The 21007-nt window shown below is 37.0% G+C and overlaps 3 protein-coding genes across 10 annotated transcripts in view; all 3 read left to right on the forward strand.

Moving 5' to 3' along the window:
* acsl6 (acyl-CoA synthetase long chain family member 6) overlaps positions 1–5405 on the forward strand; it is a 56129-nt gene extending 50724 nt beyond the window's left edge. The window contains exons 16-21 of the mRNA XM_041802069.1: positions 645–733; positions 1442–1558; positions 1655–1798; positions 1937–2038; positions 2124–2195; positions 2750–5405. Coding sequence (XP_041658003.1) covers positions 645–733; positions 1442–1558; positions 1655–1798; positions 1937–2038; positions 2124–2195; positions 2750–2890 — 665 coding nt within the window. The 3' untranslated portion in view covers positions 2891–5405. The remainder of the gene's footprint in view (positions 1–644; positions 734–1441; positions 1559–1654; positions 1799–1936; positions 2039–2123; positions 2196–2749) is intronic.
* A 1103-nt stretch (positions 5406–6508) lies between these two features.
* LOC121518422 lies at positions 6509–12497 on the forward strand. 3 transcript variants are annotated; one of them, XM_041800716.1, is made up of 8 exons: positions 6509–6766; positions 7031–7134; positions 7383–7722; positions 7806–7913; positions 10377–10416; positions 11074–11120; positions 11281–11312; positions 11397–12497. In XM_041800716.1, the coding sequence occupies exons 1-8, from the start codon at positions 6676–6678 to the stop codon at positions 11784–11786; spliced, it is 1152 nt and encodes a 383-aa protein (XP_041656650.1). In that variant the 5' UTR covers positions 6509–6675; the 3' UTR covers positions 11787–12497. The 3 variants fall into 3 exon arrangements, with proteins under 3 accessions (XP_041656650.1, XP_041656651.1, XP_041656652.1); XM_041800717.1 differs by having other exon boundaries at positions 7809–7913; XM_041800718.1 differs by having other exon boundaries at positions 7430–7722.
* A 309-nt stretch (positions 12498–12806) lies between these two features.
* Positions 12807–21007, forward strand: part of fnip1 (folliculin interacting protein 1) — a 50793-nt gene continuing 42592 nt past the window's right edge. For all 6 annotated transcript variants that reach the window (XR_005992657.1, XR_005992656.1, XR_005992658.1 and 3 more), the window contains exon 1: positions 12807–12979. Coding sequence is in view for 2 of the 6 variants with exons in the window: in XM_041800858.1 (XP_041656792.1) it covers positions 12888–12979 (92 nt within the window). In the remaining 4 variants the exon portion in view is untranslated. The remainder of the gene's footprint in view (positions 12980–21007) is intronic.

The following is a 21007-nucleotide window of genomic DNA, read 5'->3' on the forward strand; positions in this document are numbered from 1 at the left end:
GTCTGAATACTTATGTCATGCAATATTTCAGTTTTTTATTTCTAATAAAGGTGCTTTAAAAAACATCTGCTTCACTTTGTCATGATCATGGGTACTGAGCTTAGATTACTGAGAATTAAAATTAAGTTTTTCAATTGTAACATCAGGCTGCAGCATAACGAAATGAAAAAAGTGAAGGGGTCTGAATGCGCTGTATATTAACACACAACTGACAGAACAATAGGAGTGATTTGAGGTTAGTTACTTGCCCAAGAAGACATCAACATGTAGCTGCAGGAGTCAGAGTTAAAACCCCTGACCGTCTGGAAAAAATTTGGCAAAACTCAATTATGTACAGAAGCTCTAAGCAGGTGTAAAGTGACTTATTTTATTTAAACTCTGTTTTTCTATGATGATATGATACATTTTTGTTGTTTTCATAAGATTTTTATCTTTTTTATCTCATTATCTGGCATTAATAAAGCCTGTTTTCCCAAGATAATGTGCTTATTTCCCCAGATCTCCAGAAAACAACCAAAATTATTATATCATCATTGAAAATGGAGGAAAATAAAATGCATGAATATATACTGTTTACAAAGTGCCAAAGTAAAAATAGATATGTTGAGATTTCTATTTTTTTCTCATTCTGTCCTTACCATTAGGTCATGTCGGGGCTCCACTGCCGTGTAACCTCATCCGACTGGTGGATGTTCCCGAGAAAAACTACTTTGCCTCAAAAGGAGAGGGAGAGGTGAGAAACACATATGTATATTCTGTCCATACACATGTGAGTGTATTCAACTAAACTTTATCTCTTATGACAATAATACTTTGGCTTCATCGCCGTTAGATAGCAACATACAGGAACAAGGCCAAGTAATAAGAGATGTAAAACAGTATAATAGTATAAAAAGTTTTCTTTGAGCACTGTTTATAAAGATGTTGTAACATGTAATGAGGGAATTTTGGTACTGTTGTGAAGTATAGATTTATTAAGCCATTAATGCATTTAACCCCTTAAAGCCTGTTGTATAATATTTGATACATACTTTTATGATACCTCTATCTAATCAACATGATCAATAAATTACAAATAAAAAAAATCTGAATACAGTGTGATACATTATTAAAATTCCGTCAAGTGGAATATCAGTGACCAAAAACACCTAATTTATCAAATCAGATACAAAAAATATATATGTTAAAATTTATGGAAATTTGGACTTTTTGGATTTCAGTAGAAAGTGAAATAAACATTTCAGTTCCAAAAAAATGAGTTTTTTTGGCTATAATTTGTGTATTCAGGATTTTAAGGGTTAATACTTAGTCTAGAGAAAGGTATCAACTCTACAAACCTTAGTGAAAAGTCTCTTAGTCTGCACAGAAGGTTTTTACATCAGTCAAATAACGTTCATGTTTCACCTTTTACCTTCATCCTGATGTCCATTCTCTCCTCCAGGTTTGTGTAAAAGGACCAAATGTGTTTAAGGGCTACCTCAAAGACCCAGAGAGGACAGCAGAGACACTGGATCCAGACGGCTGGCTTCACACCGGTGACATTGGCAAATGGTTACCTGTATGTCCACTCTGTTGTTCCAGCTTCAAAACTAAGTGTGTGCTCTAATGAATACAGCATTTTCACATGCTTTTTCCCATCTCACCTGTCCTGTAGAATGGCACACTGAAGATTATTGACAGGAAGAAGCACATCTTCAAGTTGGCGCAGGGCGAATACATCTCCCCTGAGAAAATTGAGAACATCTATATCAGGAGTGAGCCTGTGGCACAGCTCTACGTTCACGGTGACAGCCTGCAGGTGAGAATACTAAGACATGCACACAGCATCAACATGTTCTTTAGAGTTAATATGAGCCCATTACATAAAATATGCGCACATTTATTTTATTCCAAATAATTACATCTTATGACTTTTCCATTTCTGTCTTTTTTCCAGTCCTGTTTGGTGGGGATTGTTGTTCCTGACCCTGAAACCATGCCTGAGTGGGCCAAGAAAAAAGGCATATTAGGCACCTACAAGGACCTCTGTAAAAACACTGTAGGTGATACACAGCTCAAATTCTTCCAGACATTGTTAGTGAAAGATGCTGTAATTAACCAAGACTTTTTTCCACTGCAAACAGGAACTGAAGAAGGCAATCCTTGAAGATTTGGTGCGCCTTGGCAAAGCCAGTGGTCTCCACTCGTTTGAGCAGGTAAGAAAGCAACTATATGTAATGTTTGATGCCAAAACATATACTAAGTTTGCCTTCCCTTTGTATACTACTCTTTTTTCCTTAAAAATAGATCATGTTAATGATCATACTAACCTTGGTCATAATCTTGTAATCAGACCTTTTCATTTATGTAGTGTAATCTTTTAGTTCCTTTAGGTAATTCTGTTTCCCAAAATTAAAAGCTATATGCTCAGTGAAACAGCAAAATAGCTAAAAGCAATTGATAAATATGTATTGCACTGATAATACTTTCAATTGCAAATCTTTTTTCATTATCTCTTAAAGAGAGGATATTGACCAAGATACAGGGTTTAGCAAATTCTCTCTCATTCAGTTGAAAAAGCTGACATTAACCTGCTTTAGGACTGTTTTGACATAAATAGTCATTATTTTGGGTAGGCAAAGTTTTAATGCAAACTTAAGTACTTTTTCTATTATCTTATAGTGTATTTAACTAAAGAACACCGCAGTAAATTTGGAGTAAATCTCATGTTTCCTTTCATCTCTGCTCCATTTGTTTATTTTTCCGAAAGGTGAAGAATATCTACATCCACAATGAGATGTTCTCCATCCAAAACGGCCTCCTGACTCCAACATTAAAGGCAAAGAGACCGGAGCTGAAGGAGTTTTTCAAGGGCAAGATTGAGCAGCTCTACAGCAGCATCTCCATGTGAACCCTGGCAGACCTTATTTTCCTTTAAGCATCTTCACACTAAGGTCTGCTTTGACCTGCAATGTGATAAAGATCCTTATAAGTAAAATGCTTTGCGAAGAAAGCCAAATCTGGCCCTTCTATGGAAGATTGAAAATGCATAAATCAAATCAAATATACAAGGTGAAATACTAAAAACATACACTTTAATTTGGATAACCTTTTGGTGAATTGGTTTATTGTGACATAATTATTTTACTGCATAATGTTAAAAAAGAACATTATTTAGTTTTAAGTCTATGGTGGCAATGACTATTCAATATCATCCAGCAGAGGGCAGCATAACTCCAGCAGTACAAAACGCATCATCACTGCAGTGAGGAGGCTCAAAGTGTTGAGGCTTATCAACAGGGATTATTGTAGTAATAATGATGATAAAAATGACTATTTAGCATGCATATACTTCACAATGAAACTAATATAAATAAACTTAAATCTAATATAATCAAATGTCCACTGATGCACCATGGGGATGTAGTATGCACAGACAAATGAAGTGCATTGTCCCTTGCTAAAGGTCTGCAAGGAGAGACAGGAAATATGGGGAGAGAGAGTGGGAGAAGACATGCACCAAATTCCTTGACGAATGCATTGAGGACTATAGCCTCTGTATATGAGCGCCTTCTCTACCCACTGAGCTAATCTGGCACCCAGGTCTGCTTTCCAAAAAGGCAAGAAAAGAAAGAAAGCTGTACAAATACTTAAGGGGAAATAACTGGTACCACATTTGGTATGGTTGACTGTGCACAGTAAACACTGAGATTCAAAAAAGGAAGCTAAAACCAAAGAAAGTGTGGTAGACAGCTGAACTGCTTAACAGTGAGTATGGTTACATTTACTGAATGTCAACTATCTTTCTTGTTATTTAACAAAACCAAGACCTAAATTAGGACAAACGATTAGAATAGGCAACTGCATGTATCTTTTTGGACCTGTTGGTTTCTTTAAGAATTATCCAAAAAGTGCTGCAACTTTGTCAACATAGGAGGCAATGTTTCCTTGCAAAATTTGCCAAAACGATGGTTCAATGCAGCAATAATGAATTCCTAATTCACCCAAACCCCATTTTACAATTGGATAATTGTAACTATCTTTTTTTTTTTCTTTTTTTTTTTTTTACATGTTTTTAATTTAATCCCAAAGAAAAACTTTTTTTTTCTCTGAACAAAAAGTTAAATATTTGTCCATGTGTTTTTTACATGTAAGTATCAGACACTAAACCCCTTCACAAAAAGGGAAATACATAAAACAATGAATGCTGTATTTCACTTTGTATATAATGTATTTTAATGCAGGCATTTAAAATCTTCCACACATTACTTTCATGATTTTTCACCCCAGCAAATCTTTACGTGCCCTGTCCCCAGCACCAGAGACTCATCAGCACTTTTATGCTGGCTTCTTTCTCTCGATCTGCTTCTCTTCTCTTCTCCATCAGTTGAAACCCACCAGCCAAAGACAAAATATGTCCACAGTTTTACAACAGCAGGTGTGATGTCTTTGTGTGTAGTGTAGCTCAAGAAGACGTCTAGACCTGTGATAATGCTGACACCTTGTGGAAAATTGACTTTATCTTCAGCTGCAGACCATTTCTTTTTGTTTGATTGAACATGTAATTGTTTTTAAAGTTGCGTTTAACCCAAACATTGCATATTTAGACCAACATGTCCTCCTGTTTAAGGTCTAAATAATAAGGTAGAGTGAGCAGCGGCTCCTGCCTTACAGACACTGCTGTCCACGCTGTTCCATGTGGAGCATCTGAATGTTTGAGCCACGTCACAACATGTCATGCATTTACTCATTCATTAAGTCATCTCTACGTGGCTGTGATCGGCAGTTTAGCATGCATGCTCCTTGTTTATATGGAGGAATGGCCGCACTGTAACAATCATTAGAAATCACACCTTGCAGCTGGTTCAATCACAACTTTGATTTCATTTTTGCACAATAGTACGTCAGGTAACAGAAAAAAATAATGCAAAACCAGGGCTCAGGGCAATGCATGCAGTTTGCCCTGTAATGCTGGGACTGATTGTAACTGACTTGAAAAAGACAATTATTTTTGTGGCCATTAAAAGCAGGATGTATGCAGCTACTCACAGCCACTGCTGTTAGTGCAAGGCTTTGTAATGTAGGCAAAGCTGATTGATTTCACTCTCTGAAGGAAAACAGAACAAACATCAACTTTCAAACAAAAGAAAAACGTGTTTTTTGGAGGGTTTACATGTAGAGGTAATGTATAGGCTTTTTAAGTTGATTACTGTCCCGAAGCATAAACAATTTGGATGTACATAAATGAGGACAGCTAGATGTAAGCATATTTATTAAATCAATGGTTTGAATGGATTTTTTTCTCTTTTTTTGCGTGTAGTGAGATGAATTGTACTTATTTATTTATCTATTCTGCTGTAAAATGGAATCAGCACCATATCCTTGTAATGATCGAGTGCAGCAATAGGGATGAGGGAGGGTAGGTGATAGGACATGGGCTACGAAATTAAAGAGATTCTGGAATGATTTTAAACTTGTGTCTTGTTTCTTCTTTCATGATGTTTAAACTGTGTTTAAAGGGGGTTTTTTTTTATGCGGACATGTTTGATGATACACAGGCACATCTCTCTGGGACAGGTACAAAGCAGACCACTTGCAAAAAAAAAAAAAAAAAAAAAAAAATCCTTACAGTTGATATTTTACATTTTACCGATGCAAATGATACCATATACAAGCTGTGACCACTTGTGGGCTGTAAACCTTCCTCTGATTATGTTTAATATATATCCAGGAAGTCACTTGGATATTCATACAGCGCATACAACAACTCTCAGACTCCACACACATTTAGGTAAATGTTTCTTGGAGAAGACCAAGAAGACCTCTGCAAAAGTCAAGGACAAAACTACTGTCAAAGATTAAAAATATGAGAAAGTCCTCCCTTGCAAGTAAGGCAATAAAACAGGATGAACAATTCCGGTGATTAAATAATTCCAACGGATAACATAAATGAGGTTTTAATAGCTGAGGTCCAAAAATATGACACAAAAAGTCACAAAAATAAAAAAGCCTAAAATTATGAACCAGGAAGTCACTGCACTATAGATATGATGATTACAGAAAGGGGCAAAAGAGTGACCTGAAAAAAAAAATCATAAATGAAATCACAAATGAAAGTCTGAACTGAGACAAAATAAAATAGCAGCTGTATCCCATAATTTATGATTTCAGCAGGCTTTCCTCTATTTAATTTCCCTCTTTTTTTATTTTTGTAATTTAATTCCACAAAATCAACTTCATATAGCTAAGATTGTGAGCTAGGCTAATTAAACGTGTCATTCATGCACAAGGGTATTGTCTGCTCTGCTATAGTTTTCCGGGTTTTTTTTATCTTGTCGTGTGGTATATGTATTATCGTTTTTTTTATTGTATCTTTTTACATTGTTTATTTTTATTTCAATGTAATGAAATTACTTTGTTGTACCCTCTTTAACTGTACTGTATCTTGCTTATTTTTATTTTCATTTCATTTCATGGCCATCTGAGCTTCCGTAAAATCGACATTAACAGTTAATTGTCATCTTGATTTACAGGTGTGCTCGGTTGCTAAGCGCTGCACAGGAACCGGAGAAGGAAAGCTCACGTATTTTAACAACTAGCCGATTTCAAACGGTGTTTTCTTCGTTTTGGGGGCTGAAAAAACCACACGTTTGTTAATATTACAAAACTTTGACATCGTCTCAATTTAATTTTGAAATGGGTCGATACAAGTGCCGAGCAAAACTAAGTCGTGAAAGTGGATTACATCACCAACGAGATACACCTGTGAAACCAGCACCAAGAGGAAGTAAGTAGCCTTGCAAAGATGGACAAAAGAAACATTCTTATGGCTGCAGACAAACAAAGAAACACACTGAAACGTCAGCTTGACTGAAAGTGAAGCTGCAGACTTCCTTTAACCGTTGAAGCATCACACACTCATCGTTCTCATTTTTTTAAACAACTAAAGTTGTGCATTATAAACATGTTGAGTTGCCAGTGATTTAAAATATACACATTTAAGTGTGTTGAAATCAGATAAACTGAATAGCATTGCTTTCTCCTGGAACAGAGAACAGGAAATGGCTTCCCATTAGACATTATGACCCTATTCCAGAGGAACCTGAGTTGGGAGATATTAAAGTTCCCTCCATCAGACCAGCCAACACAATCATGGTAGGTATTCTCTTCATTATTTCATAATAATTAAGCATCATAGTAAGTTTCCATAAACAGATTTCCTATTCTTGGTGTAATGGATAAAAGGCAAGAAGCCTTAATGTAACTAAGACAAGTTACACAAGAAGTTATTGCACAAATGGATATCACACAGACATTTTTGAAAGTGTAATGTTTTTAAATAAAACTTACACTTTTAATTTGATTTAACTATTCATTTCAATGTTTATCCTTTGTACATTCAGGGAAGAATAAAACTCATCCGCTATAAATCTGTGTTTGGCTTGAGCAGCCCTGAATTGACAGAAAACACCACCCCATCTGCAGCACCAGATATTCTAGGTTCTACCAACCAAGTTTCCCCTTCACCTCACCCAACGACTCAGATGACACCAGACCTTGGGGCTTTGAAGTATGCTACACCGGTTCGAGAAAACTTGGCAGTGGCTTCTGAAAGCATCACATCTTCCAGCATTGAGTCAGACTCAACTTTCAGCTCTGATGACGAAGAAGAAGACTGTTGCTCTTCCGCTTCATCTTCCAGCAGCCTCCTCTCTCCGGAGATCTTTAGGAGAGAGAGCTGTGGTATGTGTGCTACAATCAGAATGTGAGGTCTTGTTTTTTATTTGTTCTCTTTACAGTACAGGCATTGACTTTCCTTGTTTCAGAAGATCTCCTGGGTCTCCATCCTTATATAAAAAACTCCACCTTACTGGATGCAAGCCATGCTGAGAGCATCCAAATGTACCATCCCCCCAACCTTTCTACCATCATCGGTAATAAAGCGATAAAAACTCTTATTCGTATACTACATAGACACTCAAGGTATGATAAGACTTGTGAAAATTTGATTTGGATGTAAACCCATAAATTAAAAGCTTATCTATAAAATTTCTACATAAACTTGAAACAAAAAGTAAAAACATTTGTGTTTGGTAGATTATTTCTTTGTTGTAACAATGCTTCTTGGTAATAAAACTTATACAATTAGAAAGTCTGCTTATTTCCCTTTTAAATGGTGCCACATTTGTGAGGAACATGCATTTGGGGATGAGCAGCAGAGCTGAGAATATGGGTAGACAAAATTGACAAATCTTCTATGCTTATGCCAAACAGCTTATTCTGCCATTGAGTCTTGTTTTGAATTTCTGGTACCCCAAGTGAGCATGGGCCTTGGTACAGTGGTCAGTAGGTGTCTGCTCCAAGAATTGGCATGCCACATTGAACTGATCTGGCTGGGGCCTGTGCATTAGGGCAACTACAACTGGTGTTCAGCAAAACCAGGTTTTGGCATTATTTGGTGTGAGCTCTAGTGACATCTCTAAACTGAAGACCAAGTGCCATATAACAGAGGAGAAAAGCCACGAAGCTGGTGTCACAAGAAGACTGATTCCTCACCCTGTCAGTTCTTAGGAACTATATACTGTCTTCTACATATTTGCAGTCAAGGTTTGCAGGATGTTATGGCCAGTGGCTTTCTGCCCAGACAATCTCTGTGTTGTTGGCTGCCAGGAGGCCTGCCATGACTGCCCTTCACTGTCAGGCCCTTTTGCATTGGTGTTGGCAATGCATGCATCTGAACCTGAACATGTGGAGGAATGTTATGTTCAGTGATGAGTCCAGATCCTGCCTATGGTAGTTGTATCAGAGGGTCAAAGCATGGAGAAGACGTGGAGAACACTATGCTGATTGCTGCACCAATAGAGTAACATCTTTTGGTGGAGGCAGTGTGATGGTGTGGGGCAGCATCTCTCTCACTTGGAAAACGAGGCTTGTCATCATTGTACGCAATCTCAATGCAAAAAGATCTCAAGATGAGATTCTGTAACCAGTGGCAATCCCATATCTCCACTGTCTGGGACTGAACTCTATCCTCCAAGATGACAACACTTGCTCCCACTGAGCAGGGTTTATCTGAGACTACCTCCAGAATTTGGGAGTGGAGAGGATGGCATGGCCTACAAGCAGTCCTGGCCTCAACACCATTGAACACTTGTGGGATCAGTTTGGGCGTGCTGTTCATGCCAGGGTGGCCAACACAACCACGTTGGCTGGCTTGTGACAAATGCTGGTTGAAGAATAGGATACCATCCTGCAGCAGTGTGCGACCAGGCTGGTGACCAACATGAGAAGATGCCAGGCTGTTTTAGCTGTGCATGGTTCTTCCACATGCTACTGAGGCTCCTGTTTGTTAAATGAATGAATTGTTGAATAGCCAATATGTCTCATTTCTTCATACTTCAATCATCCAATCCACCAAAAGGCACCAAGCAAATGCCAATGGCAGAATAGGAAAGGAAAATAAACAGGCTTTCCAATTGTATTAGAATTATTGCCAGGAAGCATTGTTACAACAAAGAAATAATCTACCAAACAGAAATGTTGTTACTTTTTGTGCTAGGTTTATGATTTAATTAGCTAGAAAAGGAATTATTAAAGCATTAAGATTACAACTTGAAACAAATATTTTTGATTTGTCAGCTTTAGTTTAAAGTAATTCAATTTGTTTAAGGGAATGGAATTGGAAAATAACTGACAATTTTAAGGAAAGGATTTATGGGCACATTACCCTGAAAGGTGCTGGGCAATTCAAAGACAGCACAAAAGAGAGAGATGCCTGCAACATTACCCAAAGCCACGAAAAAATCTTTTGAAATCACTAAGTTTCAAACAGAGATCTTTTTCAGGTAATATATATATATATATATATATATATATATATATATATATATATATATATTTTTTTTTTTTTTTTTTTTTTTTTTTGAACAATGGGGGCCGTATCTATGGTGATTTCATAACGTTTTTTTGTGGCTGTGAGTAAGTGTTGGACATTTTCCTCTTTTCTAATTGACAAGTCATTTTCATAATGCTTGGGACTCTTACAGCCTTGTCCCAGTCTAGTTTGTAAAACCTATGTCATATTAATTCAAACAGATTCTGTTTCACAATTTTTTTTTTTTTGAATTTTCTGTTGTGTTTTCTTATTGACAGACAAGTAGAGGGGTTTTTTAACCCTTGACATGCTTTGACTGCAGAACAGTCATGTGATGTTGCTGTGTCAAGTAACATCACATGACTCTTCTGAAGGAGACAACAGGAAGCAAGTAGTCAAAATATTTCAAGGTAACAAAAAACTCAATTAGTCAATAAGAAAACAAAAGGGAAAAAATAATATAATAACAAAGTCATGTTATCAGTTTGCAATTATTTAATAACAGCTAACCATTTGTCTACAGATGTCTCCTCGATTCTTGTTGAAAAGAAGAGTGAAATCAAGTAAGTCAGCAGGATTTCTAATTTGAAGTATAATTTGAAATACACCACTTTGCAGTCATTTTACACATTTCACTGCTTTTGACTTTGGGACCTTTTATAGCTGTGGTTCTCAACTGCTGGGTAGGGATTTGTCCAGAATTCTTTGGTCAGGCATGTTTTGTGCAGTGTGAGGTCAAAGCTGCTACACTTTTCATTGAATATATTTTGATGGTAAATCTGTTTTTGTTTTGTTTTTTGGAAATGTAAGACTTAATTACTCATAAAGTTAAAACCGATGATAGAAAGTGAAGTTGAGTAGCTAATGCACTGCCTCAATTACTGTTTATTCATTCTTTCTCTTTTCATTACCTTATTGGTTATCATGAAAATTCTGTATCTAACTTATTTTATTTTTATAATTTTAAAGTTTTTTTGTTGTTTTTTTGTTGCTTTTATATTCATTCATAACTTCATTGATTTGTCTACCTTGTAATATTCTCAGAAATAGTTTATGTTTTGCTTTTGAACACATATTACTGTGGATTGTAATTCCTGTTTTACATTCTACCTTTAGTCAGCTTGTAAAGCGCTTTGAACAACAATTAAATATGTCTGAAATGTGCCTAATCAGTAAAGTTTGCATGCTTGATCTGTTCACACCTATTTAACCCAACCTAGAGGAACTGAAGCTGGAATCAAACAACATAGAGACCCATTAAAATCAGGTAATACTCACTGAGATTTCTATTCTAATCAAATAATAATATTAATTTAAATCATTTGTTGTTGTGGGCTTCTTCCTACAGTGTTTATTCAAAATAAGAATCAAAATGATTGAATTGTGAGTTATAATTAATTGTGTTGTGCTTATCATTTAAATTATAGATGGATCCATCAGATTTAAGACTCCTCCAAAAGTAAGAAAGCGATCTATTTATTAAATACTGCCTAAGATATGATTACATTTTATAATTTTGATTAAAATTATTTTACATCCTCAGCCCACAAACAGAAGGCCCATTTCTTACAAGAAGAAGGTGTCATTCAAAAGCCCAATCATCTCAGCGACTTTTGAAGAGAAACACATCCTGACTAACAATTTAACCTCTCACAATACTGCTGGGCCTGTTGGAACAGCTACCCTGGCTGAGAAGGAAAATCATGATGCAGACACATCAAGAGCAAGTGACAGTGGTTTTAAAGAGGGGGCAGTGTGTCCAATGCCATCATTGGCAAGCCCAACTGAAAGTGTCTCTATGACAGCAAAGTTTTTTGACTTTGCCAATGATAGTAAGAGGGATGAGTTCTTTAAGAGGATGAGAGAAAGGACTGTCAGACTGTGGAATGTACCTTTATTACCTTTAACAGCTGCTAAGCCCAAAACCTCTTAGATTATCTGACATCCAAGGCAAAATGTTATGTATGTGGGCTTTCTCTCACTGTAACCAAAGTTGGTGGTCTGTATAAATTTAGAGAAGTCATCTGTTCTTCTCTGTAAAAGCGAATGGCACTAATAAAATGTCCACATCAGAAATCAATTGTGAAGTAAAATTTGATCAGTATTTGTAAACTATTAAAAAATAAGTCCATGTGGACACCTTGCATTGTGCAAATATTGTGTAACCTTGAAACTTACAAATTGTGGAAGACTACGTGGCTTTATGGTCACATAGCTGATCCTTGAAACCATCTGTTTAGGTAAATGAACTTCTCAATGACTGTTTTACACAGCACACTTTCAAACAAATAACTTCCTTTTCTTATTTACATGAGTGTGTACTGGGCCATGACCACTAGATGTCAGATCTGTGTTGTCTTATAAAGCTTTCTTCATCCCTTCTGTCCATCCAATCCATGTTGGATTGAGCCGGTCTATTTTGACTGCCTTTCTTCATTTGTATTCTATTTGTTTGGCTTATTTGTCAGTGCCAGAGAAATTCATATAAATGATAAATGTATTGTAAAAATGTATGTTTATTTTTGATAGGACTATTGTGAGTTTTTTTGTATTTTCTTTATTATTTTGTAAATTATAAAATATATTTAAGCATCAGAAAATATGTCATTAGTTAATAAATGTACAATAAATAGCAATAAAAAGTAGTAAAGCTTATTGTTTTCACTTAATGCTTTATGCTTTCCTCATGTGGGTTTTCATGGATCTTTAACTGAGTCCTCAAAGTTGCTCAGCAGTCAAACTTGTTCGATTTCTTTGAATAAATTTCATAGAGTCACGATTACCGACAAAACATCAACACTGCGAATCCACTGACCACGTGGTACCAGGCCAAAAATATCAACCAATGAGGTAATTTGTAGTAGCAGCAGCATTTTTCCAGCCAATCAGAAAAATGTAGTGGGTTACCAAGCAGCTCCCGTGACTAATGCCTGTCATATGACTGTGACACCCATGGAGACAGTTACAAGGAACAAGATTTGCTCGTGGATTTGAGATTAAAGAGACCTTCTGTACCGAGTTTATTTGGTACAAAATGCCTCCAACTCTCTTCCAGAAACTTTTCAACAAGAGAAATGCGTTTTCGTCGCCACCCCCGAGATGTAGCAAGGAGGACCCAGCTTTCAGGTAGCACTGTGTGTGTACGTGCGTCTGGTTTGTGTGTAACATTGTACGTGCATGGGCTAATGTTATATATGACTGCTGTATGAAGGAAGGACATAGTTTTGTGTGCTGTGTTATTGACTCAAAGCCACTTCAGAAACAGTGGCTGTAAAGTTTTTTTTATTTAACATGCATGTAGGCTAGCGGCATGGAGACAAGAGATGTGTATGGTGCCTGTTGTGTTGTTAGCTTGGATGCTAATGCTAGCAGCCAGACGTTAGCCCGTCTGCTGCACGCGCTGCCGTTTGTTGTTAGGGCTCGGCATCAGCTAGCCGTTTCAGCGCGCGAAAACAAGTATTATTGCTCGCATATTGGCAACTACAAGGTAAAAAGTGGTTTAACTGTTGAATTCTTTCTTCCTGAATAATCGGTTTTATTGCTTCGAAGTTTCAAAAGCACTGTCCTGTTTTCTCCTTTGTCTTCCTCGTGTCCCTCTTTGTGTTTTTTTCCCTAACTGTAAATAAGACTGCAGAGCAGAAAGAAAACAATGAGACAGTCGCGACAGAACAGTCGCCGTCTTTAGTCACTTATATTGAGATACAGCCGTGATAACTCCGAGAAGAGTACTGCAGGTTTCTCTCAGCCCTGTGACCGTACTGTTACTGTACCCTACGGCCAGAGTCGCCCGACAGCAGAGGAGCATACAGTGGGCTGTGTGTTAAACCACATGTGATCACTTCAGTCGGTCACTGATGACGGAGAGCACAGCGGTAAATTGAGCTTCAGGCTACGGTGAAGATGCAAGATTTAGCATAGTCTGCACCTTGGCGTGTGTTTAACGCGTCTGAGAAAGAAGTCTCGTCATATGGGAGAACCGTGATATGTCTGATATTCACCAGGGATGCTCCTAACACATGCAAGTGTATTAATGTCCACCAAATATAAAACAAAAATTACTTAGGATGCAAATGTAGTACTCTCAAAACATCACGAACTATCAGTGCTTTTTAAATATAGAAATAATAATCATACAAATAACATAAAAGCCCTCTGATCAAACCAAGCTTTTCAGATTTCTGAGATGCTCATGAATTGATTACAAGCATAGTGGTGTCCTTATTTTTTGATAGGGATGTAGCTCAGACATGGAGTGGATTATACCCTAATTAGGCACTTTGATGTTTTTTTCTAGGACCCAGAAACTCCCACTTTAAACCAAAAGATTCCTTAAGAAAAGCCGTCGCTGTGTGCGCTTGTACCATTGTGGTTAGACCAGATCTTGATGAGTAGTCTGACCTAACACAAACATCCTGCCAAATCGTTGTACAGTTTTTCTTTGTGAAAGGGTTAATGTGGCATAGTGTGAGTCACTTTAGATGACTTCAAGAGCCATTTAAGTGCATTTGCTGTTTACCACACTATTGAAACTCTGCAAAAATGACTGCCTTTTTTAAATAAGTAATGAAACAAGATGATGTATGGCCTTGTCTATAATAATATTTTTGTATTAGTAAGAATATCCATGTGAATCATGTATTGTAAGGCAGTATTAGCCCTTGTTGTTCAAATACTGTGAGGCTAAACTCAACTTGAATGAGCATTCATGCATCATTGACATGGCAAGTGTGATACTCTATACTCCCTGAGTTGATTCACAGTTTTCCTTTGTATGTTCCCACACATTCTGGGTCAGGGTCAGGACTACCACCATGGGGAAAGGGCTCTTTTTAGCTTTAAACACACTTGCACTGGAAAATCTTGCTCTGAGCCTTCTGTCACCCATGGTGGGTACATTTACCAATGGACCAGAGAGCTCACCTCCTTGTGGTGTTACATGCCCTCTAGCCTTGTGTGTGCCAGCGCATGTTCCATGGTTATAAAGGTGCACAGTGTGTGTGTTTATGACTGGCTGGCTTCAATCTGAGAGCAAACAGGCAAGCAGGAGGTGTTTATGTTAACTCAATGGTCAACTCTGCTCTTTATACTTTGGGCTTGAGCTCTCCATTCATCTGGTATGACTGCTTTAGAGAGGACAGAACTGAGAAGACAAAGGCAAGAAGGAGAGCTGGGTGGAGAGGACACTTTAGTGGTGGCAGGGACAGTTTTGAAAACATTAAAATAACTTGGAATCTTGGTCAAAGTTGAGAAATACAGATAAATGGGGAGATAATGAAAAAGGGAAAAGCCTTGGTACTCCACATTTCAACTCTACAGGACGAACAGCAGATAGCAGAAGTCATTGACTGCCAGACTACAAAGACAGCATTCACCGTGGTCTCCTCTTAAGCTAAGAAGTGATGTTTAAAAACTGTTGCTTAACACCATCACTTAGGACTGTTTATGTAAGACAGCAAATACAAAGAATTGAGTTGGCTGGGTAAAACAGGTGTTGTAACACACCCACTTAAACGCTTCAGCTAGGTTGTACCAAAGTTTTACTGTCATTAATGAAACAAATGAAAAGCACCTGTGTACTAGAACAACTCACCTTAAATCTCGAAGCCAAGCCACTACATTAACAGAGCTGGTAATATACACTGATGTTAACTTTAACTCATAAATATATTTTATTTTTGAAGATCAAAATGATAAACTCAAAGCAAACACTATTTTACAGACATTGTACAGCAGACACCTTTATTTTGAAATGCCTTTCCGAGTTTTAGACTAACATTTTGAATTTCTTTTGTACTTTTTGTTATTTATTTTGGAGTAATTTTTTAACCACAGTGTTTGAATATTTATGTGCATGCACCTTATAAAAATAACATTAATTATAGAGATTATTTGAACATATGTTCAAATAATAATTTGGCTGCTGGCTGATGTCCATGCTGATTTTTCTTTCATGAGTTCTATTGGTGTAAGACTCCCACGCTGTCATTTTTCTCATGTTAACCCCCAAAAATAGATCAGAGTTTTGTCCAGAAAGTCACATCTTCTATCCATTAATAAACCCGTTCTCTGAACCAGCTGTTAGTTGTCTTAAATACCGGAATTAAATTGATTCACAACTTATAAAGTGCTACTGACATCTGTTCAAGCCCAAGTCTGTCAAAAGGGCCAATATAGGCCGATACCAATGCATCCGTGCAGCCCTAATAAATATCAAATATCTAGGCTAAGTCCTCCCTCTTCAGCAAAAGCCTTTTCTCAAGCTTTTTGCAGTTTCATTACCCTGATGCCCTACATAATACATCATCCCAAAGCCCTGTCATAGCAAAACTCAGTGCCCTCTAGAATGCCACAGAGGGCAGCAGGTTGGCTGACCCTGGGAGGAAAGCCTAAAAACCCTCTCCTTTTTCCTTGGCTGCAGCACCTGACAAGGGACAGCATACTGTACATTACACCGAGAGCTCCTGGCTCAGTCTGCAGCCAGTCAGTTGCCTGATTGTCAGCCAGTAGATTTGTCCTCTCCACCTACAGCCACATGGCCTGAGCTGGCTGCCCCGGCCACTGCTGCCTGCTGAGGAAACTTCCCTCTTGACCCAGGGCCATACAACTCATTATAGCTGTGTTTCCGCTGAGATACGGAAAGCAGGGAGTGGGTGTAAGACAGAGAGAGGATGGGATGGTTCAAGTCAGATGTTTGCGTTTTCTCTACAGGACTTCAAAACCAAAATGAGAGATGCTTAAAAGTAATCTTTGTATATAATATTGGTTTTACATAATAACGCTATACTCTATAATTCTGAATATTTGACCTTTAATGTTGATTGGAATAAAACATTTGTCTTAGGGCTTCAATGTTTAATCTTACTAAGGTTGCCAAAATGTTTGAAACTTCAAATGTTTTTTGATACAACATGTTTTCAATCAAGGAGAACCTAATGAACAATATCACTGAAAAGTTCAGAGGCTAAAAAAATATATATTTCATTAGACAGGAGCTTAGGAGAGAAATTAATCTGTTAAAAATGCAAGCACTAATATGTTGTCACCATTTTGGTATCAGAACAATGCCAGTTTGTGCATTTTAGACAGTGTGCAGGACTGTGCTTGCAATTTTCTTAACAAAGCTGGTATTTGATGTTTGATTTTTCAGAGTTATTTTATTAAAAGTTTTAAATTCTGGTATTATGACAGCTATAGTGTCCAGCCTTTTTTAAAGTAAGGGGCTAATTGTTAAGTATGTTGTGATTTAAAGTTGTTATGAAATGGGTGTTTGTCTGTTATAAAGCTGAAATTTGAATATTTTTGGCAATGGAACATGTTTCTGTTGGAAAGTCATTTGGATTTGGAGGTGTGATGGTGGCATTTTACGTAACGGAATACTTTAATTTGCATGATGGGGGCTCAGGAAGGAGAAAATGGGTATCACATGGAATACTCCTCAGGTATCTGTATCACTTTAACTGCTGTCTTAGTTTCCTCAGACCTACTTCATCATATTTGGAAGAAGTAAGCAGCACACCTTAGGGTCAAATGTATCTCAGGGTCCTCCTCCTCCTTTCTGTGAAAATACATGACGCTGCTGCATAGTGCTGTACATAATTTTATGCCACACTAGATTTATGTACAGCTATGCGTATTCCTTGGTGGAGAAATAGTGTCTAAGGTTTCTGACTGGTGTGGTATCCTTCCCTCACTGTGTACTTTCATAACCCGGTGTGTCATGTGAGGCTTTCATCAATCTCAGGCTGTCATGTTTGTGAGACGATCACATGGCTGCGTTCTCTGTCACTGATAAAAAGCTACAAGCTATACAAGTAGAGTGAGGTGTGTAAGGATGTGCTTGGTTCACACTTGCAGTTGTATTTATGTTACTTGTTAGCATTGTAGATTTATGTATATATAAAAGGTTTGCAAATGCATTGCATGGCTGCTTTCTTCAGTGAGTGTGTAAAAGCTGCAGGCCAGCCAGAGTTCTGTAAAGACAGCGGCTGTCATCAGGTTCCTATCAGGGCTATTTTAAGTGGCCACACTCGTCCTTCTTAGAACTGCAGGGTCGTAGTAAAGATATAGTTTTACGTAAAAGCTGCACACACATAACACACACATGGCAGCTCTCTGGTGAGTGCAAGTATGTTGGCTTAACATCTAGTTAGGCCTGCAACTTCTCTTTTTGAGGACATGGGATAAAGCATGCTCCACCTGGGTCATTAAATGGTTGATGCTGACAATTGTGTATCCTTCCTGAGTAGTAGTAAACTGGAATAGGATAATAATGATATCAAAAACTGTCAAAGGGTTTTTTTAGTGACCACTGTATTAGGGGTGGGAGAAAAACTCGATACAGCATAGTATCGCGATATTTTGTCTGGTGATATATCGTATGGTCTCATCCACCAAGTATTGATTTTTTTCAAATTAATTGCTAATATGAACTGAAGTCTATGATAATGGAAAAATAAAATCAGTCAATTAACAAACATGGCAGCATTAGGGGAAGGACATTAGGAATGCAAGCAGGGCATGAATAAGATGGACATGACACATGAGGTTTGCAGGAAGTGCTCCATGAAAATAAAATACTTTGAAAATACAACAAACATGAGGGGGAGACAAATGCTAAATCGGCTAAACAGTTGAAAAAAATGGTATAGATCACAATATATGGTATCGCAATACTTACTGTATTTCAAAATGTTTAAAATCACAATAATATCAAATCGTGACCCAAGTATCATGATAATATTGTATTGTGGGGCTACTAGTGATTCCCACCCTTACACTGTACGCAGCTTCCACTATTACTATGGTCCATAACCACCAAGTGTTTGTCACTGTTCAGTCTCTCAGTTGATGCTGATAGTGATGCAAGAGCAGAGGACTCTGATTTTTAACTTATATTGTGGATTTCAGACTGCAATTCTCTAAAAGGCATTTTGATTTGGGATATAAAGTATGCCCTAAATTCAATTAATAAAAAAAAACAAAAAAAACATGAGTGTTGACTATGTATGGCCAATATATCAGCTGTAAATACTGTCACAAGTTTTCATAGTTGCCAGTAATGATAATTTACTTCTTAAGATTCAATCTGTTAATACTGATATTATGACAATAACATTTTGTATTCCAAATTAATCTGATTTTTAAAAAAATCTCTTCAGCATTTAAGGTTTCTTATCTATTGGTATGACTGATTTTAAGAACATTGTGAATATGAATAGTTTTTATTTACTTTAACAAAATGAACCTACTTTTTTCGCACCAACTTTGTCAGTATTTCCACTTATGCAGTCTGTGTCATTCAAACATGTCATCAAAGCTTGATAAGTATGAGTTCAATCTTAAGATATACTTTAGGTTCTGTTGATTTAATCACAAAGTGATTGTCAGCCAAGGGCAGATACGGTGATGTGGCATTGATGATCCACGGCGAACCAACTGTGTGAAGTCTACATCTGCCAGGATCCTGAAAGTCAAACCAAAAGTCACTTAATTAGCCTACTTTCAGCCTCCAAATGAGAAAGAAGGAGGGAGAGAGTAATGACTGTGAGGAAAGTGGGGGAGGTTATTTGTAAGAGAAGCAGGATTTGATGACTGACAGTATAATCACTTTGCTTTATGGCTCAGCAATTATTCACGTCTATCATATGACAATTTGTGTGCCCTTGCTAACCAAATGGAGCAAAGTTGAGAGGGGCTATATTTTCATGTGTAAGACTTGTTGCAGTGGTCACATTGTGAGTTCAGTTGTGCTTTTCACTTTGAAAGCAAAATTAACATCCTGATTTCTTCATTGCTGTCAGCACTACTGATGAGCATAATGACACTTTCATGTGGTCTTATGGTGAAGCTCAGTCATATGCCTATCACTCTCATCACACTGTCATGTGGTGCTGGTTCACAACACATGGTAGTACTGTACACTAAGTTGTTGGTTGACACATAATGCACTGTAAAATATTCACAGACAAGCTGGTGAATGTGACAATTAGTTATAGGACAGGGCTGGGCAATGTACTTGATGTTTTCAATGTTGAGATTTATCTTGGTATATTTATCTTGACAATGATCCAGGTTTAAAAAATATTCTCCTAATGTTGAAACAAGGCATAGAAGTTAGTGGTAATGGTATAGTAACGTAATCGTCACTAACAACAACCACCCAGGTGACTTGCAACAATTATAATTATCTTGACTTGAAAATCAATGAGAGAGAGCCCTCATTTACAAAGGAAGAAATTAAACGACAAATTTAAAAAAAAATCATGATAAACAATGAAGACTATCACAAATGAATCAAACATTTTCTAAAGATATAAAGTACAGTAACAGGTTAAAAGAAGACATGATATCAAAAATGGAAATGGAACATTAAAGTCAATTAAAACAGGTGAAATCAGAGGGTAAGAAATTCTGAATTAACGATCTGAAATGACCCAAAGCAAGCAAACAACAAGTTTCCTTTAAACAGTTCACTTGATGGGAACAGCTTGAATTTCCACTGGGGAAAATTGCATCCTACTCTATTAGAGATGCATGATATTATTGGCATGATATCAGTATCGTTATCAGCAGATGTATATTTAAAAGTCAATTATTGGAATAGGCAGATATGGAAATTTCTGTCAATATTTACAACTGATCAGTCTGTCGCATACATATCAGCCGTATTAGTGATGTTCCTAGTGTATAATTTTCCCATCCATTTAAATGCGAAATAGAACAGCTTTTAGCCGACTAGTCTAAATTAAGTGAAACAGGTCCATTTGTTTTAGCAGATATATGTTATCAAAGTACAGCATCAGGATTATTACATTGACTGCACGATATTATGTCTTGGGTTATGAACAACATTATTTAGGGAATGTCAGCAAAAGTGGATGCCGTTTTTGAACTACACATATTGTTTTATGTTTGTTTACTTAGTGTCTTTACACCACTTTCCACATTATTAAGCAAATGACAGTTTTCTCTTATATTCCAAAATATTAATGCAAATGACAGAGTATTTTTCAAGTCATCAGCTGTTAGAGCATAACTCAAATGTTTTTGAACAAACTTCATAATCATAACCATTATTTTTTTTTAATAAAACCTCAAAATGCACTGTTCCACATTATTAAGCACGACAGAGTTTTAAAACATTTTATAGGTTGT

The sequence above is a fragment of the Cheilinus undulatus genome, linkage group 12, assembly GCF_018320785.1.
Source record: "Cheilinus undulatus linkage group 12, ASM1832078v1, whole genome shotgun sequence".
NCBI classification, from domain to species: domain Eukaryota; kingdom Metazoa; phylum Chordata; class Actinopteri; order Labriformes; family Labridae; genus Cheilinus; species Cheilinus undulatus.

Coding starts and splice junctions, on each gene's coding strand:
- LOC121518422 (XM_041800716.1), top strand. CDS start 6,676: ATGGGTCGATACAAGTGCCGAGCAAAACTAAGTCGTGAAAGTGGATTA. Junction 7,135..7,382: donor GACCAGCCAACACAATCATG/GTAGGTATTCTC, acceptor TTGTACATTCAG/GGAAGAATAAAACTCATCCG. Junction 7,914..10,376: donor CAACCTTTCTACCATCATCG/GTAATAAAGCGA, acceptor ATTTGTCTACAG/ATGTCTCCTCGATTCTTGTT.